We start from the raw sequence: 16876 nt of genomic DNA, 5'->3' as shown, positions 1-16876 counted from the left end.
GTTAATTTATGTTTTGAGGCCATAAACATGCTTGTAGTTACAGCAGTATCTTTATTTATTAAACAACTACTGTGTGCCAAGCACTGTTCTAAGCTCTTCACCCAACAATCTCATGAGGTAAGCATTGTTATTCCCATTTTGCATACAAAAAAACAGGGGCCCAGGGAGATTAAGTTCTCCCATTAGCGACAGAGCAAAAACTAGAACCTGGCGGTCTAGTTTCAAAGCCTATTCTATAAATTATTACTCTATCTACTTCAACCTAGTTAGAAAATTACTTATTTTTTCAGGGTCTTGACTGGCACCTCCAAAGCCTTAGAAAACAGAATTCAATTCAAAGAAGGAATGCTTTTATTTTTAATCATTGGTGGGCTCCATCCTAGGTTGACTTCCTCTACAATTCCTTTCAAAAACATGGGTTAAACTAAGAATGTGAAAAATAGTACGTTCTCCAAGATAAAACACATTCTACACTAGAGATCCTCTCCAAAACAAAATATTCAAGCTAATAAGTTTACCAATCAAAATTAAACATACCTTTAATTTTTTTGTCTCTAATTTTTCTAATAAAAAACCCAGATGGTGGCAGCTCATTGTGTCATTAGCCTGACCTTTCAGTGAACTCTGGGGGCCTCATTCTCCCACCAGGATTTACATCCCTTCTTGAAGGGCCCGTAAAAAATGACAGTCTTTCTTTCTGTTGCAATTGAAGAATGCATACATAAAATGTGGAATAGATGAGGAAGATGGAGGTGGAGTAGGACGAAAAGGATTCTGCTTCCCCCCACGCATGGGAGAAAAACCTGGCCGATATGCGGAGGAACACAGCAAATAGCTAATAGTGCCCCAGCATACTGGAAAATAGGAGACCAGAAATTGTAGCGGATGCTGAAAGACCAGACAGTGAGGAGAGGGATGCAGGTCAATAAGGTCCATGGGACCAGTGTAGAGGCTGCAGGCCACAGCCACCTCCACCAGGCCAGGTGCCAGGGGCTTAGGCCAGATCTGCCACAGACTGTTTGGGAGCTGAAGGCTGGCAGCAAGGTCCTTGGGAGAGAGCACGGTCATCAGCTCCCTCCCTACCTGGCTGGGCACAGTTTGAAAAATACCGGGAGAAACCTATTTGCTTGAAGTGTCAGAGAGAGGAATGGGCACAAGGAAGCAAACAGGGGGGCCTTGATCACCTGGAGTCTGTGGTAACCAGTTTGGGAGAATTGAGAGTTGCCCTTCCATTCCCCTGTAGCACTGGGAAAGGTTCGAGCCCAAGCCTGAGGGACCAGGGACGCCTGGCCTGGAGTGCGCCCGCACCCCAACCCCAGGCGGTGACTCCCGGGGGAAAAAGTGCTCTAAAAAAGGACCTGTATTCCCTTGGTGGGGCGCTGGGGAGAGGCTCTGGTCTGAATCTTGGGAGAGTGCTTGTGAGACAGGCTGAGTACACAAAAAAGGGAGAAAAGTCACACCAATCACCACTCAGCCTGCTGCAGCCAGTGAGACCAGAAAATCTGGTTTGGCCAGCTGGAAACCAACAAGAAGTATTTTTTTTAAGTAATCTTTTATTTTTTAACTTTATTATTGTTTTATCTTGCAATACTTTTCTCCTCTCTTTCCTTCTTTCTTGTTTTATACCTTCTTCCCTGTTTTCCAAACATAGTTTTTCCCTCCCTTCTGCTACTTTTTTTTGTTTCTTTTCTTCCCCCCACAAGTGAGACAAAAAACTTGGAACTGCAAAAAGACCAGAGTTGGACCCAAAGAGGGGGCATCCCAACAGTAGACACAGAAGGACAAATTTCACTTTGGTATAGCAGAGAAGCTACAAGTTACTGCATATTTGTATTATTATTTTTTCATTAGTTTTTCATTATTCTTACATATTTTATTTTAATAGTATTCCTCCTCTTTAGTATTTAATTGTATTCCTCCTCTTTCTGTATAGTCTTCTTTGCCTTGGCTGAATATATTGTATCATTTGATAGGATTCCCGTCCCCTCATTCATAGTCTATTGCTAATTTATTGTCCTTTACTTCACCTGTGCTCCATCAACACATTATTGAAGGTCCAATACTCCCTATTCTTGGTATCTCATAGATTCTGTCATATGATTGTTGCTCTAATATTATTGTAAATAAGAGCTGTTCCATACTATTGGAAATACTACACAACACCCCTCCCAGATCTTAGCCCACTTCACTGTTTCCTGAACCATAATACTTTAGTGGTTAATTCTATTCTCTCTCACACTACAGCTATTTACCTTACCTCAGAATCTGACCTCCCACAACCTCACTGCTTTCTAGATCCAACTCACAAAACTTCCCTCCCCAACAAGAGCCTTATCTTCATTCCATCCTTTCTCAAAAGTGGCTGGTTGGGTTTAAGATTGTGGTTATCACTATATATACCCAAAGGATCTCCTATCTCTTCTCTACTCGCTGCCACTGTAAATATCATAGAATACTCTCCTGCTGCCCTAAACCATTTTGCCTTCCCCTCCAACTGATCACAAAAAAAAAAGAGTAGGTGGAAGCGGTGAACACCAGGATACCCATTGAAAGAGGAAACCCAACAACAAAGGAACCACCAACAGATAACAACAGAAAAAGGTGAAGGAGAGAGTAGAAACCATACAAACCTCAATACAAGACTTATCTGGAAATACAACTAAACAGTGAAGAAACTACCAAGGACAGACAACTGAACAAGAGCAAAAGAGAATCCTAAACACCCTGTACACACAGAAGAACTAGCTTCAACACAACCTGCCCTCACCAGCAAAACAAATTAAAATGGGTGGTGGACGAAGGAACCATCAGTTCACAAGCTGGTGGGAAGGACCCACAAAAAAAGACCCCAAAACAACCAAAACCCGAAGACAAACTCGGAGTCAATGTAAAGGACAGCCCAAGAACAGTGAGCTGCGGAGACCAAGGAGACTATACCACTGAATCTCACAGGTGTTATACTACAGAGGTTCACACCATAAACCTAGCAAGCCAGAACAAATCAATTTAAGAAGCTGAAGCTAACAAGAAGAGTCTCACAAACAATGGGAAGACAAAGAAACAATCCCCAAATGAAAGGAAAGGAGGAAGCCTCAGAAACAATGCTAGATGAAATAGAGGCAAGTTAACTATCAGATATTGAATTCAAAGCACTGGTTATCAGGAAGTTCAAAGAGCTCATATTGAGCTACCAGAAACTACAGGGGAGCTACAAGGAACTCACTGCTAACTATATCAGCATGAAAAAGGAAATAGAAACTATCAGCAAAGGCCAAGAGGAAATGAAGAATACAATCTCTGAACTGAAGAACACAGAAGAAAAAATTAAAAGCAGAATCAATGAAGCAGGAGATTGGATCAGTGAGTTGGAGGACAAAGTAGAAAAAAACTCCCAGAAAAAGCAAGAAATAAAAAAGAGGCTCAGAATGAATGAAGAGGGATTAAGAGAAATGCAAGACAATATGACAGGTAATAATATCCAAATAATAGAGATACCAGAAGGAGAAGAAGAAGAAAAGAATAGAAATCTATTTGAAAAAGTAATGAGGGAAAACTTCCCTAATCTGATGAGAGAAAATGTCACACAAATCCAGGAATGACAGAGAGTCTCATTCAAGAGAAACCCAAAGAAGCCCACTTCAAGACACATCATTGTTAAAATGGCAAAATTCCAAGACAAAGAGAGAATCTTAAAGGCAGCAAGGGAGAAAAAGGAAGTAACATACAAGGGAGCCCCAATAAGGTGACCTGCTGACTTCTCAATAGAAACACTCCAAGCAAGAAGAGAATGGCAAGAAATATTTCAAGTATGAGAACTACAAGCCTGCAACCAAGGCTACTTTACCCAGAAAGGCTCTCAATCGAGATAGATGGCCAAATAAAGAGCTTCCAAGACAAAAGAAGCCTAAAAGAATACGCCTCCACTAAACCAGCTCTACAAGAAATACTAAAAGGACTGCTTTAAGGGAAGGAAGGATAAGAGAGAGACAGAGAGGAACACAGGTACAAAAATGGCAATGAATAAGTACCTATCAATAATAACCTTAAACATAAATGGATTAAATGCTCCAATCAAAAGACACAAAATAGCTCAATGGATAAGAAAGCATGACCCACACATATGCTGCCTACAAGAGACCTACCCATCACAGACTAAAAGTAAAGGGCTGGAAACAAATTTTCCAAGCAAACAGCCAGAAAAAAAGCCGGGATAGCAATACTCATATCAGACAAAAGAGACTTAAAAAAAAAAGGGCCATAAAGAGAAACCCAGAAGGTCACTTCATAACATTCAAGGGAAGAATCCACCAAGAAGACATTAACATCATAAATATATATGCACCGAACATAGGAGCATCCAAATATATAAAGAAAATCTTAGAGGATTTCAAGAAAGATATTCACAGCAAAACAATTATAGTTGGGGATTTTAATGCCTCACTGTCAAAAATGGACAGATCTTCCAAACAAAATATCAAGAAAGATATTGTGGCATTAAACAACACCCTAGATGAAATGGACTTAACTGATATATATAGAGCCCTTCATCCCAAAGAAGCTAAATACACATTATTTTTAAATGCACATGGAACACTTTCAAAGATAGAACATATGATAGGACACAAAAGTAGTCTCAACAAATTCAAAAAAATTGAAATCATATCAACCATTTTCTCCAACCACAAGGCACTGAAACTGGAAACCAGCCCCAAGAGAAAAGACCCAAAACACGCAAAATCATGGATATTGAATAGCATGTTATTAAACAACAAATGGGTCAAGAATGAAATTAGGAAAGAAATCAAAAAGTTTCTGGAAACAAATGAAAATGAACTCACAACAACCCAAAACTTCTGGGACACAGCAAAGGCAGTCCTGAGAGGGATGTTCATAGCATTACAAGCCTATCTAAAAAAGATAGAAACATTTCAAATAAACAGCCTAACCTTACTCCTGCAGGAACTTGAGGAACAACAACAAAGACATCCCAGAGCAAGTAGAAGAAAGGAAATAGCCAAGATTTGAGTATAATTAAATGAATAGAGACGATTCTATTCATTTAATTGTGCTTAAAAGCACAATTCTAAGAATCAATGAATCCAGGAGCTGTTTTTTTGAAAGGATAAACAAAACTGACAACCTTTAAGTAGCCTCATCAAGAAAAGAAGAGTGGACCCAAATAAACACAATCAGAAATGAAAGAGGAGAGATTACAACAGACACCACAGAAATACAAAGGATTGTAAGACATTACTATGAAGAACTGTATGCCAAGAAATTTGAAAACTTAGGTGAAAAAGAAAAATTTCTAGAAAAATATAATGTTTCAAAACTCAATGAAGAAGATGCAGAAAGCCTGAATAGACTAATAACAACAAATGAAATTAAAACAGTAATCAAAAATCTCCAGACACACAAAAGCCCTGGACCAGATGGTTTCACAGGAGAATTCTACAAAGCATTTAAGGAATACCTAACCCCTAATCTTCACAGACTATTCCAAAATGATGGAAGACTCCCAAACTCTTTTTATGAAGCCAGGATCATCCTAATCCCAAAACCAGATAAAGATACAACAAAGAAAGAAAACTTCAGGCCAATATTGCTTACGAATATAAACACTAAAATCCTTAACAAAATATTGGCAAACTGCATCCAATAATACATTAAAAATATCATACACCATGACCAAGTGGGATTCATCCCAGGGATGCAAGGATGGTTCAATATTCGCAAATCAGTAAATGTAATACATCACAGAAACAAAAGAAAAAACAAAAAATCACATGATCATATCAATAGATGTGGGAAAAGCTTTTGATAAGGTCCAGCACCCATTTATGATAAAAACACTCAGCAAAGTGGGAATAGAGGGAGCATTCCTCAATATAATAAAGGCCATATATGAGAGACCTACAGCCAATATCATACTTAATGGGCAAAAACTAAAAGCTTTTCCACTAAGATCAGGAACAAGACAAGGTTGTCCACTTTCACCACTTCTATTCAATATAGTATTAGAAGTTTTGGCCACAGCAATCAGGCAGGAAAAGAAAATAAAAGGCATCCAAATAGGAAAGGAGGAACCAAAACTGTCACTGTTTGCAGATGACATGATAGTGTACATGGAAAATCCTATAGACTCTACCCAAAAACTGCTCGAACTAATTAATGAATTTGGCAAAACAGCAGGATACAAAGTCAATATCCAGAAATCAAAGGCATTTTGATATACGAACAATGAATCAGCAGAAGCAGAAATCAAGGAAAAAATCCCATTTGATATAGCAAAAAGAAAAATAAAATATCTGGGAATAAACCTAACCAAGGAGGTAAAAGACCTGTATGCAGAAAACTACACAGCCCTGAAGAATGAAATCAAGGAAGACACAAACAAATGGAAACATATACCTTGTTCATGGATTGGAAGAATTACATCATCAAAATGTCCATACTACCCAAAGCAATATACAGATTTAATGCAATACCTATTAAAGTACCAATGGCATATTTCACAGACATAGAACAAACACTTCGAAAATTTATATGGAGCCATAAACGAGCCCGAATAGCAACTGCTCTTTTGAGAAAGAAGAACAAAGTAGGAGGGATCACAATACCTGATATCAAACTGTATTACAAAGCCACTGTAATCAAAACAGCCTGGTACTGGCATAAAAACAGGCATATAGAGCAATGGAACAGAACAGAGAGCCCAGAAATCAACCCAACTCTCTACAGTCAATTAATATTTGACAAAGGGGGCAGTAACATAAAATGGAGTAAAGATAGCCTCTTCAACAAATGGTGTTGGGAGAACTGGACAGCTACGTGCAAAAAAATGAAACTTGAGCACCAACTTACACCATACACCAAAATAAATTCAAGGTGGATAAAAGACTTAAATATAAGCCGTGACACCATTAAAGTCCTAGAGGAGAACATCGACAAGAAAATCTCAGATATTTCACGCAGCAACTTCTTTATTGATATGTCCCCTAGAGCAAGGAATGTAAAGGAAAGAATAAACAAATGGGATCTCATCAAAATTAAAAGCTTCTGCGTGGCTAAAGAAAACAGTATTAAATTAAAAAGACAACCAACTGTATGGGAAAACATATTTGCCAATGATACCTCAGACAAAGGTTTAATCTCCAAAATATACAAAGAACTTACACGACTCCACTCTAGGAAGACATCGAACCCAATTAAAAAATGGGAAAAGGACTTGAACAGACACTTCTCCAAGGAGGACATGCAGAATATCCAGAGACACATGAAGAGATGCTCAATATCATTAGCTATCAGAGAGATGCAAATTAAAACCACAATGAGATACCACTTTACACCAGTCAGGATGGCTATCATAAACAAAGCAACAAACAACAAATGTTGGAGAGGGTGTGGGGAAAAGGGGTCCTTAGTTCACTGTTGGTGGGAGTGCAGACTGGTACAACCATTATGGAGAACAGTATGGAATTTTCTCAGAAAAATAAAAATCAACCTGCTTTTTGACCCAGCAATTCCACTGCTAGGATTATATACCAAGAATCCTAAAACATCAATTTCAAAGAACCTTTGCACCACAATGTTCATAGCAGCACAATTTACAATAGCCAAGAGTTGGAAGCAACCTAGGTGCCCGTCAGTAAATGAATGGATCCAAAAATTGTGGTACATATACACAATGGAATTCTATGCAGCAGAGAGAAAGAAGGAGCTACTACCCTTTGCAACAACATGGATGGAACTGGAAAGCATTATGCTGAGTGAAATAGGCCAGGCATTGAAGGACAAATACCATATGATCTCACCTTTAACAGGAAGCTAAATAACAAAATAAACAAGCAAATATAATAAAAACAAAGACACTAAAATAGAGAACAAGTGGGCAGCAATCAGAGGGGAGAGGGAAGGGAATTTAAGGGGAAAAACGAGGAGGGATTTTGAAGAACAAGTATGAAAGACACAGGGATGAGGTTGTGGGGAGGGGGGGATGGGAGGGAGGTGGGGAGATGGGGCGGAGGGGGGGTTGGGATGGGAGAAATTGACAAAAGAAAACTGTACTTGAAAAATAACTCAATAAATTTAAAAAAAAACTATTCCACTAGGATCAGGAACAAGGCAAGGTTGTCCACTTTCACCACTTCTATTCCATATAGTATAGGAAGTGTTAGCCACAGTGGTCAGACAAGAAAAGGCAATAAAAGGCATCCAAATCAGAAAGGAGGAAACAAAACTTACTGTTTGCAGATGACTTGATAGTGTACATGGAAAATCCTACAGCCTCTACCCCAAAACTGCTTGAGGTAATAAATGAATTTGGCAAAACAGTGGAATACAAAATCAATATCCAAAAATCAAAGGCATTTTTGTATACTAACAATGAAACAGCAGAAGCAGAAATCAAGAAAAAAATCTCATTTGATACAGCAGAAAGGAAAATAGAAGACCTAGGAATAAACCTAACCAAGGAGGTAAAAGATTTGGATGCAGAAAACTACACAACAGTGAAAAAAGAAATCAAGGAAGACACAAACAAATGGAAACATATAACATGTTCATGGATTGGAAGAATTAACATCATCAAATGTCCCTACTACCCAAAGCAATTCATAGATTCAGTGCAATACCTATTAAAGTACCAATGGCATATTTCACAGATATAGATCAAACACTTCAAAAATTTATATGGAACCCTAAATGACCCCCAATAATTGCTGCAATTTTGAGAAAGAAGAACAAAGTAGGAGGGATGACAATACCTGATACCAAACTGTATTACAAGGCCACTGTAATGAAAACAGCCTGGTACTGACATAAAAACAGGCATATAGACCAATGGAACAGAACAGAGAGCCCAGACATAAACCCAAGTCTCTATGGTCAATTAATATTTGACAAAGGGGGCAGCAACACTAAAAATAGCCTCTTCAACAAATGGTGCTGGGAAAACTGGACAGCTATGGGGGAAAAAATGAAAGTCTAGCACCAACTTACCCCATACACCAAAATAAATTCAAGGTGGATAAAAGACTTAAAGATAAGCCATGACACCATTAAAGTCCTAGAGGAGAACATTGGCAAGAAAATCTCAGATATTTCACAGAGCAACATTTTTACTGATATGTCCCCTAGAGCAAGGGACATAAAGGAAAGAATAAACAAATGGGATCTCATCAAAATTAAAAGCTTTTGCACTGCTTAAGAAAACAGTATTAAAATAAAAAGAGAGCCAACTACAAGGGAAAACATATTTGCCAGTGATACCTCAGACAAGGGTTTAATCTCCAAAATATACAAAGAACTTACACAACTCCACTCTAAGAAGTCAAGCAATCCAATTAAAAACTGGGCAAAGGACTTGAACAGACATTTCTCCAAGGGGGACCTCAGAAGATCCAGAGACACATGAAAAGATGCTCAGTATCACTGGCTATCAGAGAGATGCAAATTAAAACCACAATGAGATACCACTTTACTCTGGTCAGAATGGCCATCATAAACAGCGCAACAAACAACAAGCATTGGAGAGGTTGTGGAGAAAAGGGGTCCCTTAATCCATTGTTGGTGGGATTGCAGACAGGTACAACCACTATAGAAAACAGTACGGAATTTTCTAAAAAAACTAAAAATGGACATGCCTTTTGACCCAGAAATTCCACTGCTAGGATTATATCCTAAGAATCCTAAAATACCAATCCAAAAGAACCTATGCACCCCAGTGTTCATAGAAGCACAATTTACAATAGCCAAGTGCTGGAAGCATCCTAGGTCCCATCAGTAAATGAATGGATCCAAAAACTATGGTACATATACATGATGGAATTCTATTCAGCAGAAAAAAAGGAGCTCCTACCCTTTGCAACAGCATGGATGGAACTGGAAAGTGTTATGCTGAGTGAAAGAAGCCAGGTGGTGAAAGACAAATACTATATGATCTCACCTTAACTGTAAGTTAAACAACAAAACAAACAAGCAAGCAAAATATAACCAAAGACACTGAAATAGAGAACAGGCAGACAGTAACCAGAGGGGAGAGGGGAGGTTATTTCGGGGGTAAAAGGAAGGATTTACAGGAATTAGTATAAAGGACATATGGACAACAACTAAAGGGGATGGAAGTCGTAGGCAGGTGGGGAGCACTGATGGGTGGGCTGGGATGGGATTAAAAGACAGAAAACTGCACTTGAACAACAATTAAATAAAAAAAATTAAATGTGGAATAGCCATAAATGAAATGTTGTTTAGCCATAAAAAGAAATGAAATCCGAACACATTTCAATGTGGATGAACTGTGAAAACATCATGTTGAGTGAAAGCAGCCAGACACAAAGGTCCACATAATTTCATTTTTATGAATGGAATAGGTGGTATGCTCAGAACAGGTAAACACACAGAGAGAGAAAGCAGATTAGTGGTTGCATTGTGCAGACAGGAGGGGAGAATGGGGAGTGACTGCTAATGGGTGCACGGTTTTTAGGATCACTGAAATATTCTTAAATTAGAGTAGTGAGGGTTGTAAAAAATTTGTGAATACACTAAAAAACTACTGCATTGTATATGTTAAAGGGGTGGATTTTATGGTGTGTGAATTATATTTCAATTTAGAAAATTTTAAGAGAAAAAAAGGTACTCCTGCATCCTCTGACTTCTATAATTCCTGTAGCTAATTTAGTCATTGATGAATTAAACTGAGACTACTGCTTGCCATACTGTGCTGAAACTGTGTTACATAAAGAAATAATACCCAAGCATCCATACATCTCCTACATTAGAGAGAGACAAACAAATAGACATATTAGAATTCAGTGAAACACATGTCATAATGGAGGTAATGGCTCATTAACACATGCTGGGTACTTATGTCAGGCACTGTAATGCATACATCAACTTATTTATTCCTCCTACAGCCCTATGAAGTAGGAGCTCTCATCTCAGATTCAGTGTTAAAGCACAGAGAGGTGATGTGGCATACCCATATATATTACTCATGAAGCAGTAGAGTCAAGGCCTGGACCTGAGCAAGCTGGCTCCACATCTGTGCTTTTAACCAGTGTGCTCCAGTGCTTAGAGACATGGGTGCCAGGGAGCACAGGAAGGGCCACTGACCCCTTGTGGACAGTTTAACATACTTTTTTGTCGAGATGGATGTGGTACTTAGGATTCTTGGATGTGGTTCTAGGATTCTTGTCATTTTACTTCAAGGGCAGGGCTAGTCCATAGTGCCCAGCATTAAGTGTGGAAGTAATAAAGAGAGGAAAAAGGAAAAGAAAGGTTTTTTCTTACTCTGAAAACCATAGTTCCTCCAGGTTGAGCATCATGGAGTTCACTGTGTGCAGGTGCTCCTCATTCCACTTCCTGGCATTCTTGTAGACATTGTGCCAGGGCACGGGAGCCCGGATCACTCTTTTAGGGAACAGGCAGGGGATGCTCTTGATGAAGAGCCTCTTTCTTTCCTCTGGGTCCATAAGTATGTAATCAACTATAACCAATAGGGTAAATACTGTTTTCAGCAGAGACAGTGAGTATTCTGTGCTCTTAGCTTCAACACTTAGAAGATAAACACTTGAAAGGTCGTTGGTAATCCCCTGAAGATAAGTAAATTGGGGAAACTCCATTCTGTTCTGTTTATTCTTCCTGAAGGTATATCTGGGAAGGAGGTGAGTGACTACACAGTTTAGAGCACTAAAAGAACCTGGAATTGTATCCTGTTAGAATATCTAGCACTGTGCATGACAATAAGCTAGTATTTGCTAATACCTCATTAATCACTAATTGACTTCTCATACCAAAATAGTTACCAAGCAAAATTAACACAATGGATGATACCAGATACTATGATGAAAATTCAGAGACCAAAAATCTCACATGCTAAGGAAAGAAAGATTGGTAAAAGCTTCACAGAGAAGGTAACATTTGAGTTGGGTCATAAAGAATTAGTAGGATCTTCTCAGACAGGACCAGAAGGGAAGAGTACCAGTGGCAGAAGAAACAGCATGTAATAAAGCACAGCTTCATAGCTTTTATATAACATGATCCAAGAGCTATTGTCCATTCTGTGGCAGAAATATCAGATGCAAGTGTTTAGAGTTTAAGGTGGTAAGAATGGAGAAGAAGTTTGGGGCTGGAATTCGAAGGACTACACATGTTTATCCTTACAAGTTTGGTTCTACCCTGTAGTAGGCAAGGAACCATTAGATGCCACTGACACCATTAAAAAGTTCATTAGGAAATTGAAAATAACTAGACAAGTTGTTAAAGACAGCTGTTATCCAGATAAAACAGGAAGGTCGGAAACTAACATGATCACTCCCTTCTTTGATGTATTTCTCACATTACGCACCATCATTAAGTAGTTCCCATGACCTATTATGAGTACAAGACCTGGGACCACAGATGAAGGGGAGTAAGGGTCAATAAGACATCTTTCACCACCATAGACCTAACAGACTGATAAAGCAGCTGATACCCATAAGAAATGCAAAGGCAAGGCTAGTCTTAAATAATGGTAAAGAATTAGCAGCACAGAAGTTCCAAAGCAGGGTGAGTTGAAAGTAGAGAGAAGAAGTGCTGTACGTGAAGAGAATGGAGTGACCACAGAGGGTTGTAGAGAGGTAAAAAAAAAAACTTGAGAGAAGAGGCAAGTACTGAATGTTGCCCTCAGCAGGGTAGCTGCCTCACCTAGGAGCTTGTTAGAAATTCAAAACCTTGGGCCTGTGCCAGATCTACTGCATCAGAGTCTGCATTTTAACCAGAACCCCCAGTTTAAGCAGATGCACAATAATGTGTGAAAAGGGTTAATATAGGCATTAGTGGTGGTGAATTAAAAGGTGAATGATGCTTTTGGCATTTTCAGAAGAATCAGGGTAGAACACTGAGAGTGAGAGGAAAGAAGGTGCCCCCTACATGGGAACCCCCTGCTGCATTTCTGCCCAGCCTTACCAATGCTTTTGATGAGACTATTGTAATAGTCATTTTCCTTCTCCTCCATGAGTAAATTTACCAGGGGTTCCAGGAAGGGACTTGTCAGCAGTGTGTTAGGAACCAGCTTTGAAATCCGAACCATCACTTCATCCTCCTCAGGGGCAATCATATCTTTTCGGATTCCATTGGTCAAATAGTAAGAATATCTCTTCCATAAACATGCCACCAGAAAAAAAATAATCATGATTGGTGAACTGTGCCCACCTGCCCACACCCATCAGCTGCCAGGAGGCTGTGTTCGCATAGCACCCATCCCCACCCTTCACTCACTACAATCATGCTTTCTGACCCTGTAATTTCACACTCATTTCTACAAGATCCCTGGCAAGTTTTTCCCATGACTTTGGAGGATTCAGCCAAAGCTGCAGAGATTTCAGTGAACTGGAAAGGACTTGTCAAATGCCATGCAGACAGGAATAGAGAAATAAGTGTGGGGACAAGGGAGCATATCTGCTGAGCTTTAAGAAGAGAAATGACAAACTCCTTAAATGGATTCAAACAATTCACTCTCCTCAACAACATGATCCTCTACAGAGTACTTTGATCCTGTGGCTTATAGCTGTCAGTTGGGGAAAAATTCCCCAAAGACCTAGTGAGACTTACACTTCTCCAAATCCAACCATGGTCTTTTGAGTTTAGAAAAGCAACAGATGCACAAGGTGAAAAAAATGGCCAATGTGACCTAGTAACAACAGCAAGTTTTGTTTATTTAGGGCTGGCCTCTAAGCTGCTGGATGGCTGAGTTGCTTTAGAAATGAATTATTTTAGATTGATGAGAAGCACTAAGTGTAGGAAATAGTTTGAAATTAGCTTTGGGTTTCAGTGCTGATTGTCCGTGGTCAGAAGAGGCTGAGCTCACCTTTCTCCAATATTAATGGAAGCTGATTATATAGGAAAAACTTCCATACTCCCATATTATAAGAGCTGCCTGGGGTGGGGAAAGAGGCTCTGGTTAAAATGCAGGTTCACAGATGCCTCCTCAGGTAGTTTGGGGTGGTTTAAAGAAACACTTCAAATGACTCTAATTTTCAGGCAGTTTTGAGAAATGCTGGGTAGCTCTTAAGAGCACAGAGACTTTATTTATCAGCCAGATCTAGTGTCAGCTAAGTTCTAGCTTTGTCTCTCACTGACTGTATAATCTTGAGCAAGTTGTTGAATCAGTAAACACCCCAATTTCCACACCTGGGCAGTAGAAATAATCATAGTACCCAGCTCTTGAATGGACTCAACATGGGTTTAGCATCAAATTTTGCCAATAGCATATATGAGTTTTTATTGTTAATCATTTCATTATACAAAATACACTCATGAGCTATTTGAGCTAAAGTTTTATTTACTGTTCTTTAGAAAGAGATTAGAAACTTGAAAGCCTACCTGGAATCAAGCAGGTAACATTAACAAGTGAAAGCTGGCTGAACATAAAAAAAAAATAAGAAGAAATGGTGGAGACTGTGACAAACTGGAGAATGTATCTCTCATTTAAAGGAGGCAGCTTACTAATCTTAACTAATCAAATATCTTAATTTTTCTCAAGAGAGGTTAAAAATTTAGCTTATGTGAGCTTTCCCTCATCTTCAACAAACATCGATATGCCCTGACCAGTGTGGTTGAGTGTTGTCCCACAAAGAAGAAGTTTGGCAGTTAGATTCTTGGTTAGGGCACATGCCTGGATTACAGGTTCTGTCCCCATCAGTGTGCATGGGAGAGGCAACTGATCAATGTTTCTCTTTCACATCGATGTTTCTCTTCCTCTCTTTCTCCTTCCCTTCTCTTCTCTCCAAAAATAAATAAAATCTGAAAAAAACCCATCCATAGACCAAATTCAGCTTATGGTAGGGTTGCTAGATGTGTTGGGATATACCTACACTAAAAAATTATTCACTGTGTACCTGAAATTCAAATTTAACTGGGTATCTTACTTTGTGTTTTGTTTTTAATTTTCAAAATCTGGCAACCCTTGCCTGTGGGTCACCATTTTGCAATTTATGTTCTCAGAGGATTCAAAGGTGCTGATTTCTAGAGCAGATAATTCACACACACACACATACACACACACACACACACACACTGAGTAAACTGTTCTGGGCTCTGAACTCCAGTATTTTTAAAACATGCCCTGGATGATTACTGTTTTTCTCCAGGTTAGAATCACTAAGATGCCAACAGTAACACCCAACAAATTGAGATAAAGGAAGTAACAAGAACATACCTCCAAGTCTGATTCAGATGGCTTGGCTTCTTTACTGTCTATTTCCATCTCCTTCTGTAACATCATGTTAATCTGTTCTTCTGGACTCATTGGTCTGCTTCCTGGGGGGGTCAAAGAGCTCACCACTTCCTTCTTCCTGGGTGAGGAGGTTGAGGTGTGGTGGGCTAATTTGGTCCTGAAAAGAAGACACAGCTCAGCCCTTGATTCTGTGTAGAGGTTCTGTGGTGTCAAGACTTTTTTCTCCAGCCATATGAGTGTCATTGATGACCTTTAACTATGGAACACCATATAGTTATGTTAGCATTGGTTTGCTCAGTTCATTAATTTATTTATTCTCTTTAGTCTAACATTGTTTTAGATTAAGGGGATTTGTGGGAAAAAAAACTCACTGGTTACTGGGTGTCTGGGAATGCTGTGAAGCCAAGAAGCAGAGGATGATCTTAATGAGAACGTGGCTTTTTCTGGTTCAGTCTGGTGTTCTGAAATCCCTTATACCCACAGGAACACCTTACCTGGTAGGAATCTCTTTGTTTCTAGGGGAGAACTTCATTTTCTTCTTGTTGGGCTCTGATGAGGTTTTTATTACTGGAATAGTGGAGAAGAAAGACATCAGTGATGGCAGTGGCCTTGGGCCATCCTCTGTCCACAGGGATGTGACTTTCAGGACTGTCCAGAAGCACACAAAGGGGGTGAACTGGTGTGGTGGGATGAGGCAGGAGATATGGGCTCTGGTCCCACCCACACTACTAATTACCTACGTGACCCTGAAGAAGTGACTTCATCACTTCAGGTATCAGCTTCCCCAACTGTGCAGTGGGGGTGAGCATACTATCCATTCATCCATACATTTGACAGGTATTAATAACTGCCTACTCAATTCACTCACCAACACTGTTGCTCTGTTTTCTAAATGTCAGGTATATTATTGTTTCATATTTTTTTAAATAGAATCAGACTTTTAAAACTAATATATTTATTTTAAAGGGAATATTATATGACTATCATAAATAAAACACAACTATCATTGGCAACAAATAAAATCATTGCAAATAGAAAAAGCAGTATCATTTGCAACAGAGAATAACTACAAATAAATTTAATAAATGACATAAAACTCTACTATTAAACTTGTTTAAGTTTTTAGCCTAAGGAAATTAACAAGTAATAGAGAAGTGTTAATGACATACTAATATTAAATTGACATTCTGAGAGAATCAAAGAGAACTGAAGACTCAAGATGTATTTTTGAGTTCATATTCAGCTCCTCAATCTGCTCCAGAAATAACAATAATAGACAAAATACTCTTTAAAAATTAAAAAGATATTGTTCCAACATACATCTAACAAGAATTACTAAAGGATCAGATATATGTGTACCAGGTAGATTAAAATAATACGTACAAAGTACTATGGTGAGCAGCTTCCGAGATAGCTCCTAATGACCCCTACACCTCCTGGTATCATGCCCTTGTGAAATCCCTATGAATGTAGGCTTGGCAACTCACTTCTAACAAAAAGAATATGGCAAAAGTGATAAAATGTCACTTGTAAAATTAAGTCCCAAAAAGACTGTGGTAGAGCCTCTTTCTCTTGTTCTCCCCCTTGTTCTCTATGAGGGAAGTCAGAAGTTACAGCTGCCCTGTCAAGAGGGCCATGTGGTAGAAAACTGATGTCTATGGC

The 16876-nt window shown here is 39.0% G+C and overlaps 1 protein-coding gene across 1 annotated transcript in view; it reads right to left on the bottom strand.

Moving 5' to 3' along the window:
• The window catches only part of DNAH3 (dynein axonemal heavy chain 3), a 279857-nt gene that overhangs the window by 246836 nt on the left and 16145 nt on the right, over positions 1–16876 (bottom strand). Inside the window, exons 7-10 of the mRNA XM_053659488.1 lie at positions 15709–15781; positions 15197–15371; positions 12946–13135; positions 11290–11485 (exon numbers count right to left, since the gene is read on the bottom strand). Of these exons, the coding sequence (XP_053515463.1) occupies positions 11290–11485; positions 12946–13135; positions 15197–15371; positions 15709–15781 (634 nt within the window). The remainder of the gene's footprint in view (positions 1–11289; positions 11486–12945; positions 13136–15196; positions 15372–15708; positions 15782–16876) is intronic.

This window comes from Artibeus jamaicensis, unplaced genomic scaffold (genome assembly GCF_021234435.1).
Source record: "Artibeus jamaicensis isolate MK-2021 breed Jamaican fruit bat unplaced genomic scaffold, CSHL_Jam_final scaffold_666, whole genome shotgun sequence".
In the NCBI taxonomy this organism is placed as follows: domain Eukaryota; kingdom Metazoa; phylum Chordata; class Mammalia; order Chiroptera; family Phyllostomidae; genus Artibeus; species Artibeus jamaicensis.
Note: the sequence above shows the minus strand (reverse complement) of the source record. Positions and strands in the feature narration are given on the sequence as shown.